This window comes from Cydia amplana, chromosome 12, assembly GCF_948474715.1.
Source record: "Cydia amplana chromosome 12, ilCydAmpl1.1, whole genome shotgun sequence".
Taxonomy (NCBI): domain Eukaryota; kingdom Metazoa; phylum Arthropoda; class Insecta; order Lepidoptera; family Tortricidae; genus Cydia; species Cydia amplana.
This window is the reverse complement of record NC_086080.1, coordinates 12,486,164-12,505,526: the sequence shown is the minus strand read 5'-3', so window position 1 is coordinate 12,505,526 and position 19,363 is coordinate 12,486,164. Positions and strand designations below refer to the sequence as shown.

Here is a 19,363-nt window from a genome sequence, read left to right as displayed (position 1 = left end):
AGTGGAGTGTTGCGACGGTCAGGGTGTCAAACTCGATCGAATTGAATTGATTACGAGAACAACGCCATAACACTTATAACTTTCGTTATCCTTAAGGCGATATGAAACCGGAAATTCTTCGGCCCGATGTGACATTATAAACCAATTGACCAGATACGGATTATTTCAAGTGGAAACGAGACTGGAAATACTGGAATGTTAAATAATTAAGAGCACTCCACATTCACGATTACATAAGTTAAATATCTAAGTCCATTAAGAACATTCTCCAGTTGCATCGGTGTTTTCTGTAGAGGTATTTAAATGTATAAACCTAATTATGTATATGTCGTTGCAAAATTGATTACTTCTTAATGTAGTTATATTATGTTCACCCATTGTTAGCTTTCTTTCATAAGATAATTAAACACACTTTAACACACAGCGGCTTTGAAGTAATCCTGCACATCTTGCACCATCCGTGTAGCCATCACTGCCAGTAGTCGGCGACGGCTCTCTCCCTGTATGTTTACCTTCTTCTGCAGCCGGATGACGGACGTCCACTTCTTCTCGAGCAGGCCGCCGAACTTGCGATCCATCTCGCCGCTCATGTCGGCCTCCTTCTTGAACGCTTCCAGCACGTCCGTGTAGCCATTGCTGCCTGCAGTCGGCGATGGCTCTGTCCCTGTATATTTACCTTCTTCTGCAGCCGGATGACGGACGTCCACTTCTTCTCGAGCAGGCCGCCGAACTTGCGATCCATCTCGCCGCTCATGTCGGCCTCCTTCTTGAACGCTTCCAGCGCGTCCGTGTAGCCATCACTGCCTGTAGTCGGCAACCGACGGCTCTGTCCCTGTATGTTTACCTTCTTCTGCAGCCGGATGACGGACGTCCACTTCTTCTCGAGCAGGCCGCCGAACTTGCGATCCATCTCGCCGCTCATGTCGGCCTCCTTCTTGAACGCTTCCAGCGCGTCCGTGTAGCCATTGCTGCCTAAGTAGTCGGCGATCGCTTTGTTCCTGTAACAATATTTTCATACTATAGGTATACAGTAGTTTAGATACATACGAGGGGTGTTCAAAATATTCTCGGTATGAGAATGAAAACAAACAAGTACGAAAAGTTTGATATTTTTATTTTTTAATATACTCCCCCCCTATGTTCATACACTTAAAAGATCGATCAATTATTTTTTTTAATCCCTCGTAAAAATATTTTTTATCTTTCGTGTAAAAATGCTCCTCCACTGCCGCCTTCAATGCTTCATCGTCAGAAAATTTATTTCCACGCAGATCCTTTTTAAGATTGGGGAGCAAAAAGAAGTCGCTGGGGGCTAAGTCCGGACTATACGGTGGGTGAGTAACAGTTTTAAACCCACATTCAACAATAGCTGCCTTGGCAATATGAGCAGTATGGACGGGGGCGTTGTCATGCAGAAGCAGAATACCTTTGGTTAACTTTCCTCGCCTCTTTTCTTTAATTACATCCTTTAATTGACGTAGAATGTTAGCGTAGTACTGTCCTGTGATATTTACACCTTTTTCTTTATAATCGATTAGTAATACTCCTTCACAATCCCAAAATATCGTGGCCATGACCTTGCCAGCTGAAGGGATGACCTTGAACTTCTTGGGATGAGCTGAACCCTTAATGTGCCACTGCATGGACTCTTGTTTACTCTCTGGGTCATAATGATGAACCCAGGTTTCATCTCCAGTAACTATTCTTTGCAGCACCTCATCAGGATTTTCACCGCACAGGTCAATAAAATCGGAACAACAAGCTACACGCATGTCTTTTTGAAGCCGAGTCAGCATTCGCGGAACCCATCTTGCACTTACTTTTGACATATTAAGATGGTCATGTATAATATCATGTACGGTACCAATAGAGAGATTGGTTACTTGTGCTATAGATTTTACCTTCACTCGACCATCTTCCAATTAGGGCTTGCAAATATTCGAAACTTTCAGATATTCGAATATTCGACTTTTTCTGACGACGTATTCGAATATTCGAATAATTATTCGAATATTATAAAAAATAAGAAAAGGAACGAGAAATCGGTTTATTATCGTTTTATTCAAAAGCTTTTTTCACATATTGCTAAAACTAAGGATATTTGGCAGAAACCCACTTAATTGACTAGATTTTATCATCCTACTATTTATAAGATGCCCACATTTATAAAAACAAGTAAAACGCCAAAATTAGACGTATTTAATATTTCTTGATAAAACTTATTATAAATGCGTCGTTGCGTGAAATAATATAACTTTAACCGTCCAAACACCTAGGTATGTAAGATATTTTTTTAGTAGGTAATTATTTTCCGATTTAAATTAACTTGTCACTCAGAGGCCTGTAAAAAAGCCTTTAATTTCATTGTATTTTGAATCTTTATTGACTTTATTTGTTTTGGCAAGTTATTATTCCTAATGGCCGGCTAATTATAATAATATTGGAATATTTAAGGGGAAAAGTTAGTTGAGAGAGTACTGGGTGGATTATTCGTCAGCTAAAGGTGCATGGTTAGATTACCAAGTTGGGCAGGTTTGGTATGATTAAATTTGAGAATTGCGATAAGTGGCAAGGTTTAGACTTCAAAAATTTGCTTAACGTACGCTTGTACTGAATATACAGAATGACCCTTTAACTTAAAACTTACGCACCGTAAAAATAACATACTTTTTGATTTCGTTTTCTTTTAAATTGAGTTAGGTTTCACTGTATTCACGAAGTCTATCGAGAGGAATACAGTAAAAATATTATTTCCTTCGTATTTGGGTACCTACCGTTCCTCATTCACTGTAAATACCCGTAAAACACACAGAAACTGTAACTACAGCGGATGACATAGATTTTTTTATAGTAATAAAAAATATTCGAATATTCGAAACCTGAGCGGCCGAATATTCGAATATCAAAACAGGTCGAATATTCGACAAATTCGAATATTCGAATATTCGAATTGCAAGCCCTACTTCCAATATAAGTTTTTCCACTTTATCAATATTTTCTTGTGAAGTAGCTACTACAGGCCGGCCAGGTCTAGGGTCATCTTCAATACTCTCCCTTCCGCGTTTAAACTCGCTTGACCACTTTTGAATGGTAGATAAAGAAGGAGCAGACTCACGGTAAACACAATCCATTTCCTCTTTTATGGTTTTTTGATTTTTACCCTGTTTTGTCAAGAATTTTATCACGCATCGATGTTCTAATTTAGTTAACATTGTCAATTCGCACATGATGTTCATGTTTGTTCAGCAATTGCAGAAAAACAAAAGACTATCTCGGTTCGAATTATACTTTTTTTTAATGTCAATGAATAAACCTTAGCGGCCAGTAACGAAAGAAATTTTAGAAGAGGTCGTAAGATATCAATACCGAGAATATTTTGAACGCCCCTCGTATTTTTTTAACAAGAAAATGTGTTTCAGTAGAAGGAAATTTTGTTCCAATGCATTGAGACTCTACATGTAATGCCATATGTATGTATATGAACATTTTAAAACTATAATTAAGACTAATACATAGTTAATACTACAATTACATAAACTCGTGTGTCCGCCTAAAGTTTTATTAACGTTTAAGGTACTTTTCAGGCTACGGAATTTATGCCACTTACAACATTTTATTATGTTCATACTCAACAGATCTCTTTAAAAATTCTCGAAGACAAGATGTTTTAAGCCGCTAATTAAACATACGAGAAACGGATGTAACCGACTCATTTCAAGGTGGTTACCAAAACGTGCGCTATAGTAAAGTGGCAAAAAACGAACGAAGACCGTCTTCACGGAAACTCAACAGCTGCTAAGCTTATTACTTATGAGCACAGGATTTCCTTAAAATTTAAGCAGATATTACGAAATCTGAAACTGTTAATGCCATTATGACACGAGGGGCCCATATTTGGGGGATTTGGAACAAACGACTCGGTCGGGGTAGTGTGTGTGTACGTAATTGGGTTTTAGGAGTTTTAGGTTACTATAAGGTAAAGCCCGGTTGATTTAGTTAGATTTCGGCGAACATTTACAGTAGCTAATAAGTACCTACTTATACGCTTTGTTATATTTCTTCAATGGTCTGTTGATCTTGATATCTGCAAGATTTAACCTGATATCTATATAGTATGTGCACGTGTGACTCCGGCGAGCGCTTTTAGGATCAATTATGAAATATGATAAGCAATGTCATATAAAATCGGTCCAGTTATGCAACAGCGTCTCCTGTGATTGATTTTCCTCGCCCAACATTTCGCACATAACCAATATACCTCGGCAACATACTCGACGAGTGGCAAGGGAAGTAGGCAGATACGTAGTGTAGCCAAGCTCGTCTTGCTCGTCATGCCGATCCCTATTTTGTCGGTTTTTGAGGGCGAGTCAAAGGGCCGGCAATATGATACGAAGTGTGGAGCGTCGCGAGGAACATAGTGTGGCCGTAGTAATAGATACGCGTTGTCCCGAGAGGACTGCAGTCGGAACTCCTTATTAGGCAGCCAATGACAACAAACCGACAGGTAAAACTCACGTAACAAGGAAATATTTTTCTCAACTAGCTTTGATATGAGACTCGTAACTAATAACAGCTACACTCTTAACTATTTATTCCATCGGTGTTGGTGGACCTTATGTCTTTGCTTTAACTTTTATGAATTGTCCGATAACAGTGTTGATGACGTAGGCAGTTGTTTGGTACTCCAGACAAGGTTTTGCCATATCGAAGTGAAGGTGCGAAAAACGCAGAGAAACTGACACCTACGAGTTATTACGTGAAAGCGGTAAGGTCTAATAAAAGTACTAGTTGGGTACTGTTACCTCCAATAACGACTATACGACACTCCTGACTTGTAACGTAGATACGTTACGTAACCTAGGTTACATTTCTAATTCTCTCCGCCTACCCGTAGCAGACTTCAGGAGACATTTTATCAGATATTTTTGCTCCTGTGTTAGATATTTTTACAAGTATTTTAAGTAAAATATTACCTTAAAATTGCTCAACTTGTTTTTCAAGCCACTCAAGAAGGCATCGTTGAGCAAGTTTATGGCACAGTAAAGACGTATAGGAACAGTTTATCAGGGCCGGTTACGGTAAGAGGCTGCCATTTAACACGCAAAACTCGGCCGCGGGCGGCTCGTGTGTCACCGTAATCTCGCGGAAATGTTCGGCATCTACATTTCCTGCTAACTCCTGACTTACTACTACGATTAGTAACATGGATTAAATCACTTACTCAGTGAATACTTGCAAGCAAAAGGAACGTTTAAATCAAATTAAAAAATTATCAACTCAGTTAAAATGCATATCTCAGTAATATTATCAACTTACCAGCGAAATAACTTTTCTGTTGTAGGGACTGCGTCAAACATTCGCTCAAGCTTATCCCTAATAACGGTCATCATAAACAAAGATACCGTTACGTATGCTATTGACTAAAAATGCACATTGCGTATAACGGGAAAGGTTAAAATTTTATATATTTAATTATTTATTTGATATCATCTTCATCTGCAACATCGTTTTTATAATAATTTTAGATATTTTTATCGCAAAGTGTATCTGCCATAGTATTACTTAATCTGTAGTATATAGGTTAGTAGTCCAAACAAGCTTTTGCGCTAATATATTAGATAACCTGACGCTAATCAGACATATTTTGAATCGAAAACCAAATGAAGCGAGAGCTAGATGAGAAAGTGCACCTAGTTAAGTAGGTAACTGGTGAAATGTATTTTATTTAAGTTAGAAGACATTGCCTTGGCTCATGATAATGCTTACAAATAAGGACCTACTTAGGTTAAGTGGATATTGGTACCTCACAAATAGTGTCCGACCGAAGATTCGGTTTCGGCCATTTTCGGCCATATAATCATGATTCGGCCGTATTTGTTTCGGTTTCGGCGAAAACACGCCCGAACCTTTCGGCCGGGCCGAAACTTACGAAATGGTACTTCGTACTATGAAACTAAACTATGTTACAAAGACGAAAACTTGGGGAACAAGTAGGATATCAATATTTACCTATGTATACAGAAATTGATTGGTTTATTAGAAAACACAATTCCCCTAATGAGGGCGCCACTGGACGGTCGACGCAATGTCAACACAGTATTAATAAGTGTATAAAAGCAGTTTAATGACATTTTTTCAACGATTTTAATAAGTCTATAAAAGTTTCGGTTTCGGTCGAAACTAGAGCCAAAGCCGAACCTTCGCTTTCGGTTTCGATTTCGGCAAAAAAACATGTTTCGGTCGGACGCTACTCACAAACTGCAATTGTCAAAAAAAAACATAAATAAGCATCGTGGATTATACACCCCAGGCCAAAAGTATGGAAATAAAGTTATTTTTCTTAATTTTTAATATTTCCATTATCATTATTGTGTATTGGTAACGCAAAAATTACTTTAGGCAGTTTTATAAGATTAAAACAGCACCCAAAGTATTAAAACATTCTAATATATGCGAAAAAAATATAAATTTGAGAGAACATACAAATCAACCTTCTTAATTGTTTTCTACGAAAGGTTGAATTTACAGTTTTATTAAAGAATATTATAAGTAATTTACTTTTAAAATGTGCTATTATCATTTTACTCTTTTGTTTTTGAATTGTCAATAAATAGAATAAAATGAAAATTACAGTTTTTTATTGTCATATAAGTTTGTTTTCATACTTTTGGCCTGGGGTGTAATTATATTGTTTTTAAATTAGATTACCGCAGATTTACTAACATAGGATTGGAATTTGGAATATAATGTCTATCAAAATATAAAAATATCGACAGATAAATACAGATCTTGTGACAGTTGTATGTAATGAATTGTTTACTGTGTTCGACATTGAATAGGATAAACTGCTTAGTTTTCTTGTGTGTATATGATATTGATACTAAGTGCATAACCAAAATGACAGAATATACCATAACATTATCTTAACATTCGTGATACAGCATAAACTCCATTAGCGTCACGGAGCTCCACTAACTAACTATAGTTAGTGACAACAACTTTAGGAACACATGCTGAACTTGTGCCAATTCGATAAGCCGCCCTTGCCGTGTAATGGGCCGTATCCGGAATTATAGAAACTATGTCACTGCGAGTCTACGAGGAAATTCCGATAGTTTACGTTCCACGTGTCTTCCTGTTTGTGAGCTACGCGTCTTCGATTAAATAGGGACACAGGGGAAACAGGGGGAATAGGGACACATTGGTAATGGGATGATTCCGCTTTTTGTATTCCGTTACTTATTACTTATTAACTTAACAGTTACTTATTAAATTTTTAATCTTAACCTTTTTATTGTAAGACTTATTTCATCTTGACCTACTGCTGGGCAAGCTTCAGCATATATTATGCGCTAACATGTCGCCATTTTCCGCCTTACTGGTGATGGCTAAAACAGGGTATTTGTCTTTTTTGACTTGCGCTTAATATAGGAAAATTACGAAGGTACAGGTAACTATTAGCCGACACAGGTACCACACTAAAACAGCACGTTGATGGCAATAGACAGTTGTAGTTTCGGGAACAACTAAATGCACTGCGAATGCAAAACAAGTGACATTGATCAGTTTACGATTAAATAACTTAATATTACGCGTAGTACGGCTATTTTCATGCAGGTTGTACCTGTCTAAGTAATTAGTTTCTTCAGTGTATCGATCGCATGACATCATCTGACGTCACTTTGTCAAGCTGTATGTCGATGAGGTCAGCGACTAAACTCGTATAGCGTAAATCTTGAGTATGAGATGCTAAGTCAAACCTGATATAAAAATATCAAATTGAGTGTGCAAAAAGTTAATATATGATGAAGATTGTCGAGTTGTTATCCTTATTGAAATCAGGCTTTATTAATGGAAGATTATCGGCTATTAGGGTCCATAGAGCTTTATTCTTGCCGGCTAGTCTGCTTTAAAACCTCTCTCCGCATTACCCTACGGACGTTTTGTTACCCCCTTACCCCATACTGGTACATCCTACTTCTATTTATACTTAAGGTAGTTGATGAGCGAGTAATATCTGACAAAAAGGAAAAAGGATATACCTAATACATACATATATCTAGATATCTTTAAGGAATGAGTGTCATTAACTCACACTAACCAAGTTTAATTAAGCGAGCGCAAGTAATAACTTGAAAACGTCCAAGTAAGCCTACCTACGGGCATATAAGCTATCATTATTGCCTGTACATTGCTGTATCTAGATAGCCTTAGTTTGTTTTCAAATTCGACAAATTAGCTAACGATATCTATTAGAAGCCAGATTTTGCACTTGTAGCATTATGTAATCGTCTGACAGTGCTGATATCTCTTTTATTTCAGACCCCAATATTAAAGCCGTGATGCGCAAAATCTAGTAGCGAATTGTCTACCTCGAAGCTCGACTTTCCTTGCTTCCTTGACACTTAGGTACATAAAAAACCGGCCAAGTGCGAGTCGGACTCGCGCACGGAGGGTTCCGCACCATCAACAAAAAATAGAGCAAAACAAGCAAAAAAGCGGTCACCCATCCAAGTAGTGACCCCGCCCGACGTTGCTTAACTTCGGTCAAAAATCACGTTTGTTGTATGGGAGCCCCACTTAATCTTTATTTTATTCTGTTTTTAGTATTTGTTGTTATAGCGGCAACAGAAATACATCATCTGTGAAAATTTCAACTGTCTAACTATCACGGTTCGTGAGATACAGCCTGGTGACAGACGGACGGACGGACGGACAGCGGAGTCTTAGTAATAGGGTCCCGTTTTTACCCTTTGGGTACGGAACCCTAAAAACGGTACACCATGACACTTTTTCTATAATCAGTCCCTAATAGGAATTTAATTCTCAAATAATTAATCTATGCCATGTGTGGTGTATGGAAAATGTAATGTAGGTAGATAATTACACTTTAAGAAACGTATGACAGCGCGGGTAGAAATAAGGTCATTCTTGCAATATATGAAGATTCCTAACGGCTGTGTTTTCTTGTGCTCCTGCAAATATAATTATCCCGAGGGATTTACTGGGGACTTTACAGTGGCGACGAGTCAATTGAATAAGTGATCTCTCGAGCTCTCGACGGACAATAAAATTAACAGCGGAGTTCAATATGTCGATCGGAAAGTTAAGTGTGTTCGACGTTAAGTGCGGGGTGTGGTCGTCGTACGTGGATCGGCTCAAAATGTACATAAAGGTTAATAAAGTGGCGGACGATATGAAGTTACCAGTGCTTATCGCGTCTATGGGGGACGAAGCATATGAACTATTAGTGAATTTGGCCAGCCCGAAAGAACCTGAAAAGTTAACATTTGACGAGGCGGTAAAGTGCATGAGTGATCACTTACAGCCGGCGCCATCGGCGTTGGCAGAGCGGTTCCGGTTTAGACAAAGGAGACAGAGCGCGGATGAAACTATAGCCGGTTATGTAGCGGAATTAAAAAAATTGTCAAGATATTGCAAGTTCGAAGATAAACTGGATGACAACATGCGGGATCAGTTCGTATGTGGAATAAGGAGTGACATTATTCGCCAGCGGCTATTTGCGGAGAGTGACGGCGTGACCTATGCGCGAGCGGTGAAGGTCGCGACCGCCCTCGAGGCGGCGGAGCGGGACTCGGCCGCGGTGGAGGCGAAGGGGTCACGGGGGTCGGAGGTCAGCGGGAGCGGGAGCGGCGGCGGCGGGGAGGCGGCCGCGGTGCATGCGCTCGCGCCGGCCGGCGGGAGCGGCCTACGCAAGCGGGGAGGTGGCGGAGCGGGCCCGGCATGGGCCAGCCAGCAGCGGGCGGGATTCGGGAGGGCCAACCGGCCCGGCGGGGGCCCTACAGTCGGCCCGCAACAGCGCTATTCGTCTTGTGGGGCCTGTGGCGCTCAAAACCATGCCTACGGGAGCTGTCGCTATAAGAACTTTGTATGCAGCAAGTGCCAGCACACGGGGCATTTACGCCGGGTTTGCCCAGAGTGGGCAAGGGCGGAGAGAAGTGGCCTGCATTTCGGAAATGTGCAACAGATGGAGGACGCAGAGATCAGCGGGAATGAGTATGACATCGAGCAAGAATTAAACCATCTGTGCTTGAACGACTATAAACCAGTAAGTGTCTCTGTGTATATAGATAATAAACTGGTTACTATGGAGATTGATACGGGAACCGCTATTGCCTGTATAAGTAAAAATATGTATGAGGACCTCTTTAATTATTGTAAGTTAGAATCGGGTAATACTGTTTTCACATTTATCAATAATTATAAATTTAAACCATTCGGCATGATTAGACCTATAGTCAGATACGGAAATATAACGAAAGTTTTGCAATTGTTTGTAATAGATTCCGGTACGACTTCGTTAATAGGGAGGCAATGGTTGGCCGAATTAGGTATTAAGGTTCCGGATATACCAATTCCTAAAGTTAGCTGTAACTTTGTAACGGGAAAAGAGGAATTAAAGCATGTAAATGACAAGATTGTGAATTTGCTCGACAGATATAAGGAGCTGTTCAGTGGCGGTCTGGGTCGGTACACGGGCGGCAGGGCGACGCTGGCGGTGCGCGAGGGGGCGGCGCCGGTGTTCCGCCGCGCGCGGCCGCTGCCGTACGCGCTGTGCGCGCGGGTGGACGCCGAGCTGGACGCCATGCTGCGCGCGGGCGTCATCGAGCCCGTGGATCACTCCGACTGGGCCTCGCCACTGGTACCTATTCCTAAGCCTGATGGCACTCTTAGATTATGTGCGGACTATAAATCTACTTTGAACCCCGTCTTACTGATCGATCGTTATCCTTTGCCTAAAATTGACGATGTGTTAGTAGGTTTAAACGGTAATAAATATTTTAGTAAGATTGACTTATCGCAAGCATACAACCAGGTGGAGCTAGACGAGTCTAAGATGTACACCGTAATAAATACTCATCGAGGCCTCTTCAGGTATAATCGTTTAGTTTATGGACTGGCATCAAGTGTAGGTATTTTCCAAAGAATAATGACAGGTTTATTAAAGGGCATTCCAAACGTTCAGGTATTTTTGGACGACGTGATAATAGGGGGTAAGACAGAGGCGGAGCATATTCACTCTCTCGAATTGGTTCTACAACGTTTGTTAGACAACGGGTTAAAGTTAAAGAAAAGTAAATGCGTTTTCTTAACTCAAGAGGTTACTTATCTGGGGTACGTGGTCTCCAAAGACGGGATAAGGGCAGATAAGTCAAAAATAAATTCTATTCTGAAAATGGCTGCTCCACAAAATGTGACCGAGTTACGCTCTTTCCTAGGGATGGTCAATTTCTTTGCGAAGTTCATCAAAAATATTAGTTTCATATTAGCACCATTGTATAACTTACTACGGAAAAATGTAATCTGGAACTGGGACGGGGAGTGTGAGTGGTCTTTCCAGGAAGTAAAGAAATTGCTGACGAGCGCGGAGGTACTGGCCCATTACGATCCAGACCTCCCGCTGGTGCTCACTTGTGACGGGAGCCCTAGGGGCGTCGGGGCAGTACTTTCACAAACCGACGATAGGGGGCGCGAGCGTGCAGTTGCGTTTGCGTCGAGGTCACTTAGTGATGCGGAAAAAAATTATTCGCAGATTCATCGCGAAGGGTTAGCAATAATATTCGCGTTAAAGAAATTTCATCAATATTTGTACGGTCGCAAATTTTTATTACGCACCGATCATAAACCTTTGGTTTCGATATTTGGCCAACATAAAGACATTCCTCAAATGACGGCTAGTAGGATACAGAGGTGGGCCGTTATTTTGTCCGCGTACGATTACGAGATAGAATACGTCAAAACTACAGATAATTGCGCGGACGGCTTGTCGCGGTTGCCGGAGGCGGGGCGGTCGGAGGAGGCTACTATTCCGGAGCAGACATATTTACATTTTGCTCAAGAGGCTTTACTGCTAGATTACAATGTAGTAAAATTAAAAACCGCTAAGGACGCCATGCTTAGTAGGGTTTTATCGTACGTTAGGGACGGTTGGCCGCCAGAATGCGACATAGAAAACTTAAGGCCATATTTCAATAGGAAACAAGAGCTTTACGAAGAGCTGGGCTGCCTAATGTGGGGTCATAGAGTAGTGATACCGGAGAGCTGTAGGGCTAGGGTATTAGAAATAATTCACGAACCCCATATGGGTATCGTGAAATCTAAAGCGATGGCCCGTAGTTACGTTTGGTGGCCCGGGGTAGACGAGGCCGTGGAGGCGGCGTGCCGGGCGTGCGCGGTGTGCGCGGCGCACGCGGACCAGCCGCCGCGCCACGCGCCGAGCGCCTGGCCCTGGCCCGCAAGGCCCTGGGCGAGGCTGCATTTAGATTACCTGGGACCTGTTAACGGTAAAATGTATCTCGTCGTGCTAGACGCCATGTCGAAATGGATTGAGGTATTTCAAGTGCCCAGTACGGCCGCTAGCTTTACAATAAATATACTTACTGAGTTGTGGAGTAGGTACGGGTTGCCTAAACAGTTAGTCACAGACAATGGCCCACCGTTTACCAGTAAGGAATTTAAAGAACATACTAGTCGTAACTTTATTGAGCACATATTCACAGCCCCTTACCATCCCGCATCCAATGGGGCCTGTGAGAATGCGGTCAAAACTATGAAGCGAGTGATAAAGAAAGCTATATCGGAACAAAAACCTGTTTTAGAATCTCTAAATACTTATTTGTTGCATTACCGTAACACAGAACATTCCTCGACGGGAGAAACTCCTTCTATGCTACTAATGAATCGTAGGCTTCGCACTAGATTAGACGCTTTAAAGCCAGATAGGGGAGCTAAGGTTTTAGCCGCACAGAAAAAGCAAACGGAGGCGGCGGGAGGGACGCAACGGAGGGTGCAGGCGGGAGACACCGTGTGGTACAGGCAATACTTACAAGGTGAGAAGTGGGTTCCGGGTACGGTTTCAAAGGAATTAGGGAGGACTAATTATAAGGTTATTGATAAGGATGGTAAGGAAGTGCACAGGCATATCGATCAGTTGAGACGGAGGACGAGTAGGTTAAGTTCGCTTGTAGGGCCAAAGGAAGATTCGGTTCAAACTACACAGGAACCAGTGGTGAGGTCCGAAGAGTTGGTTGAGGGCGTAGGTAATGGCGAGCTCGAAGAGGAGGGAGAAGATGAGACATGGCATGATGCCGACCGCGAAGATTCTCAGCCGAGCCCTGCTAAGGCACTCGCATCGCCGCCCAACGCACCTGTACCGCCCCAGACTCGCCCTGAGCGTCATGTGAGACAATGTCGTGTAGACAATCCTCCTAAATATAAATACTAGGTTTAAGGTTAGCTTAGGTTTTAAATAATAAGTACTTCGGTTGGGGTTGTTATTGTAATTAAGCGTGGAGGGATGTAATGTAGGTAGATAATTACACTTTAAGAAACGTATGACAGCGCGGGTAGAAATAAGGTCATTCTTGCAATATATGAAGATTCCTAACGGCTGTGTTTTCTTGTGCTCCTGCAAATATAATTATCCCGAGGAATTTACTGGGGACTTTACAGAAAATATGGTCATCAGAATTGCATCACTAACTGTATTTGTCAGTTTAACTTAAGTAATCAATTATAGGCTTATAGTTGCTCTATTTTTTAAAGCTCGCTATCGTTGGGTGAAACTAAAGGTTTCCTACACGATTCTCTCATAAACCATATAACTTTCTAAGTGAAACTGTAGCGTTAGTTTATCGTAAAGGGTGTAATAAAATTGTATGTTTACCTAGCTTCGATAAATAAATAGGCACTGAATAGACGTTGCACAGTAATTCATGGTGTAGGTTTGTGTTACAATTTAGTGTTAACTGTAACGGCGTTATTCATAAACGCCTGTCATAACGCCTGTCAAGCCCTTGATAATTTTTTGTCCTTATCCGTTATTTTGACATTTGTATTTGTTAGAAAGGGACAACATTTTACAGAGGTTTACTAAGTTTTACCCCGGTGTCTACGCCGAATGAAATAAAAAAAACAAAGGTATTTATATCACATTTATATATTTCATTCCAACATTTACAAAACCTACATGCTGTAATTAATTCATTTGACTATTTAATGGTGACAGTGGGGTAATAATTTACATTACGAAAAAACTAAAACTCTGCCCATTACGTTAGTAATATTGTCGTACAATTATTCATGGATTATTGTTTAATTAGGTATTCTATTATCTGGATACTACCAAGTAGGCTAGTACCTATTAAAATAGGATTTGACGTTATCATCAAACCATACAGTCATCTTGTGAGTGGTCGATAAGAACGATTCCGCATTGCATTATTTGCATTATGGTAATAGCAGAGAAAACATATTTGCACTAATTGATAATATATCACAAATTACTAAGCAATCTTCAAGGACAAGGTCATGTAGGTAGTTCAATAAAAGTCCGGGGTCAATGACACAGGGTTTATAGATAGGTATAGTTAGATATACTTAGGTAGAGGATAATGATACGCCACGCTAAAGAAGCTAGAAAAACGCTAATCACTCAATACAAAGCGTAATTCGATTATTGTCTTTACGCAACTGATAATCCTCGGCGTTTAGCCTCTGCGAAAACGACGATATACACGATTTGGGGAAAATCAATGTAAAGTCAATTTCTTTCTTGACGAAATTAAACATAATGCGACAGATTGGGAGAAATTTTGGAATATAAAAGGAAAGTCCAAAAAAATTGAATTATGTATTTGTAATTGGCAATTCCAAAAGCATTTCGCAATTCCTGACCTTTCTAAAGAGAAGTTTATATTAGCGGGGCTACATAAAACCCTCGGAAATTGAATAGAGAAAATTTCTTGGTTGTTATACTTGTTATTGCGTTATTTCGCCCGGAGAAACCGAACCGGCGCGAAAGACAATCAATCTCGCGGGTGCCTATTGTACGCGTGGGACCAATCAGGCGAATCTTTTATTTTCTGGAAGTGAAAATAGTCAATGTGTCGGCTAGACATTGGATAATACTTTGCGTAATGGAATTCTTGAGAGTCTTGTGATCGAAATGGTAAATTTACACAACACAGTCCATTTTCCAGTAGTAGACTCTTTACAGAGATACCGATCTTTATGGGTAAAATAAATACATTTTACAAGTCTGTGGATGGCCACAGCCTACGGAGTCCACTTATTGTAAGGCGGACAGTCGGGACAGTATGCTTGTTTGTTTTTCTTCTTGCAGTGGCAAAATAGAAGCCTGAAGCTAGAGCGACGACTTGTAAAATGTATTTATTTTACCCATAAAGATCGGTATCTCTGTAAAGAGTACTACTGGAAAATGGACTGTGTTGTGTAAATTTACCATTTCGATCACAAGACTCCCAAGAATTCCATTACGCAAAGTATTATCCAATGTCTAGCCGACACATTGACTATTTTCACTTCCAGAAAATAATCCATATGCTTGCTACCTGACATAAGGTAAATGCGACATGGAATTGCAACTAAATTTAAACAATGATTGTCGAAACGCTTAAGGCGTACTAACTACTGTATCAATGACTGTCACAAGACGAAGGTTAACTATTAAGTGATGACGGCATATTAGTAAATGTTATCGAAGGCTACGACAATTAAGGGTAATGTTTACCGTTCCAATAGGTGCACTGGCCAGTTGGCTACACAACCTTGGTTGTTACAGTTAGTACAGCGAAAGTGGTTTCGTGGGCAGAGGCAGGTCGATCGGGGACCGCCTGAGAATAACTTTCACGCCACATTTCCGATGTTAGTACAATTGTAGGGACCAAGGCTCTTACGCTAGTATAAACACTAACTAACACATAGATAGGTATATTGTAACGTTACGAAAGGGCGAGGAGCTTAAGAGCCCTTTAAGTCTATTAGGTGAGCTTAAGAGCTCTTTGCCCTGTTGCGATGTGGACATCCATTAGAGACGCATCAGCGTGGTACCGGTAACTTGCCTCCTATTTGAAAACTACATTAGACTAACATTTTGATATATATTTCTTAGTCGACACTGTCGATAGGTTAAAATAAAGCCTGACTATTTAATCTTTCAAATCCGTAATTGAATTCTGTGACATTCAATTTCCTTTAGGAAGCTAGATTCAATCTCGCGACTATCTTTACATGTTGAAGCTAAAAAGTGCAACGAATAATTAGTCTGAATCAGATAGAAATGGCCAAGTTGGTAATAAAGTGTATGTGCATTGTACAGTAAGCTGCAGAGATAACTGACTCCCTTAGAGACTTGTTTGCAGTTATCTCTGTACATAGTAACTACATAATATAATTATGATGATCAATGAACAACTTATGATTTTAGCTGCTAAAGAAGCGTGACATTTTCAGATTAAGAAGGTATCTCTAAGACGTAGCATTAAGCATATCCGGCTCAATATTATTTAATTTAGCTAAAATCTGAATAGCATAGACTATTTACCACTGTTTATACGAGGCCTTTAAACGAGGCAGACAGCCGCGAATTACCTAATAGCCTACAATTAGTTAACGTTAGTGGACATTACCCTTTTGAAGTTGCACAAGTTTAGTCCCGGAAGACGTTTCATACTTACTACAGTTACTACCTACAGTTTGATACGTTATCACTAACGTGCGATAAGATTGTTTAAATAGCGGTTCTTGAATGAATCGTAATACAAGTGTGATTTGCGAAAATAATACGACAACCCCATTACCTTGATATTACGTGACGTTCGTCGTCGATTAGCATTACAAATTGGCGATGCGACCACGGTTGAATATTAGCAAATGTAACATAACACTGGTAGACGTAGACGCTCCTATTTTATAAATATACTCTTCATAAATTAATAGTCAAAATAGATGAGCGTTAGGTAACTTTATTTCCTTACAGGAAATCGAAAATCATGTTCGCACCCTCACGAGTTTTTTGGTCTCCTCAAACACACATAGCCATGTTACGATCTTTTTATTAGTTGCATATTGTTTATACTTGGAATTCCTTCATTCCATTTTCCATTCTATGAGGAAAGACTAACAATCGTTTACTAGATAATTGTATCGATTCTTAATTGAATCAGACGCAATAAGTTAAAACGCAATCTAGCCTAAGAAATACATCATCGAGTTATGTAAAAGTCTAGCGAATCGTGAATTTGCTAGACGCCTATAAGTTCGTAGTAGTAATATAACCGCTTTTCTCTTTGACTTGCAGGTTAACTTTAATGTCTTTAATCACGGTGGTAATTGGATTTTATGAACGCGTTGCCGCTATGTGATAATTAACGTTTAATAGATTAAAACTACAATAAAGAATTTGCGATGAAAAGGGAATGGTTTTATTTATTTTGTATGACACTTGGTATGACACTGAAAGTTTGTAAGAGCTTTGTTCTATGTATAACGTTCATAACTCCGTGTCCACAGCCTCATTAGATCCTTCATACGACTCACATAACTCACGTAAACGTACAAACAATAAAGCTCATCACAAAAGACGTAGCTATAACGGCAAGCTTTAACGTAATGAAGTAAAACTAAACAATTCCACGGGAACATCGCAATTTTTATTGGTACCATCGTATGAGAACCACGTAGCTCATTTACATAGGGACGTGACATGAACATTGAGTTAGTGCTACTGTGAACTTGCGTAAGCCCTAATTTTAACAATTTTAAAAATGTTTTAGACAAGAGTGCGTGTGTGGTCCGCGGGTTACGGTAATGTTTGCGCAGCCATCCCGTAAAAAGGTTGCGGGGAGGAATATTGCTTAAACAAAAGGGACAGTAGTACATACATGTAGTGGTTATACTGGTTAAGAGCCACTTGTGAAGTTGTGCAATTCTATTCTAAACGGAATTTGATTTAGGATAAATAAACCATTATAACCGCGAATTTTGTAGCTGCACCGTATCCTACATGAATTTATAAAATTTTTAGTGTACCGCACAAACTTTGTTCGCGGTACACTTATGGGATCACATCGGTCTTGCAAATCAGTTATATAGGTATGAAATCTTTTTTACAAAAATGTTTATATTAAGAGTATATCTATCTAATTAAAAAAAGTTTATCTCTGCACGGAGACTAAGCATCTGTTGATACATTTGCGAGTTAGTCGCCGTGGACGTTTACATCAAGCATGTCCTCTGGTATCAAAAGAGAATTACCTACGAATATTAAAAGTCCTATGAACCTACGCAAGGAAACAAACCATGCGTGGGCAGCACCGTTCTTATACATATAGGTATATTTCGGGATGGCCACCCCAACCAAAAACAAGGCGTAATACAATTTAAATAAATTGATTTCTGATTAAATCGCATTCAGCCTTGGAAACGGCTTCATCAAATGGGGTTTATTAAAAAAAACCAGCTGTCGTCTATTTATGCCCACCAAAGAAGAAAAAATCTTAGGATGAAGATGGTAAGGTTTAGAATAAGTTTTCTAGTGTGGGGGTGGTGGTGCCGCCTACGCGATTTGCTTGTATCGATCGCCCCCCGTTGGCGCCGCAACGTCAGTGATGTTATTCTCATTACCAACCGTAGGAGAACATTCGTACTTGCGATAGTGTGATCTTAATTTACGCCTGGTTTTTATGGATCGCGAAGTTACATTATACTGGTTTGTCCTAGGTGAATTCTCGCGAGTTCTAGGTTTACGATGGGAATACAATGCCAGGCCAGAGCGAAGTGCGTCACGCTGAGAACCTTTTCACGGAGTCGTCCGGACAACCTTCCCTGGGGTCCTTAGGATGAGAATAATCAGCGGATTCCTCAAGAGATACGAAGGGATTTGGTACTACATCGTATTTTCGTATTGGTTACCTATGTATTAGTGACAAGTCAATGCTCATTTCAAGATAATTCTTATAGAGCGTGGAGTGATCAATACAGCTTTCGAAAAAAAAAAAAACAACCAACTGTATAGGATAGCTATATTAGCATAATTAGCTATGACTTATTATCTGCGGCGGGAGCACGGTTGCATTTTATCGCTTGTCACCATGTCTGTCACGTTCTAACAACTATGTAAGTGCGAAAATGTCGGGCATAGTGACAGGCGATAAAAATGGAAGCATGCTGCGTCCGCTGCTAACAAAAAAGTATCTATAGGATTACTTGTTTACTAAGCTTTCGCGATTTGAATGGTAGTATGTACCTAAACGTGTGTACACATTCCGAAATGGCACTCGCATGTCACTACTATCAACAAATAGCAGATAATCCACGTTTAGAGGCCAAAACAAACATGTGCGTGATGCTAAAAAGTAGAAGGTATCGAGTAACTCACGGTCATGCCGTCGTAGGGTTTCCCGCTAATGATAAATGGGGATACGTCGGGGGTTCGGGCGAAATTGGGAAAACCGAGGGGCGCCAAATGCCATCAACGCTTCATAATAGGGATAGGTCATACATTGATAGTGATATTACGTGTTCTTTTTCAATTATGTAA

At 40.3% G+C, this 19,363-nt stretch overlaps 1 protein-coding gene across 1 annotated transcript in view; it reads right to left on the bottom strand.

Annotated features, from left to right (window-relative positions):
• Positions 1–19,363, bottom strand: part of LOC134653048 (lissencephaly-1 homolog) — a 48,285-nt gene that overhangs the window by 20,487 nt on the left and 8,435 nt on the right. The window contains exon 2 of the mRNA XM_063508331.1: positions 845–998. Coding sequence (XP_063364401.1) covers positions 845–998 — 154 coding nt within the window. The remainder of the gene's footprint in view (positions 1–844; positions 999–19,363) is intronic.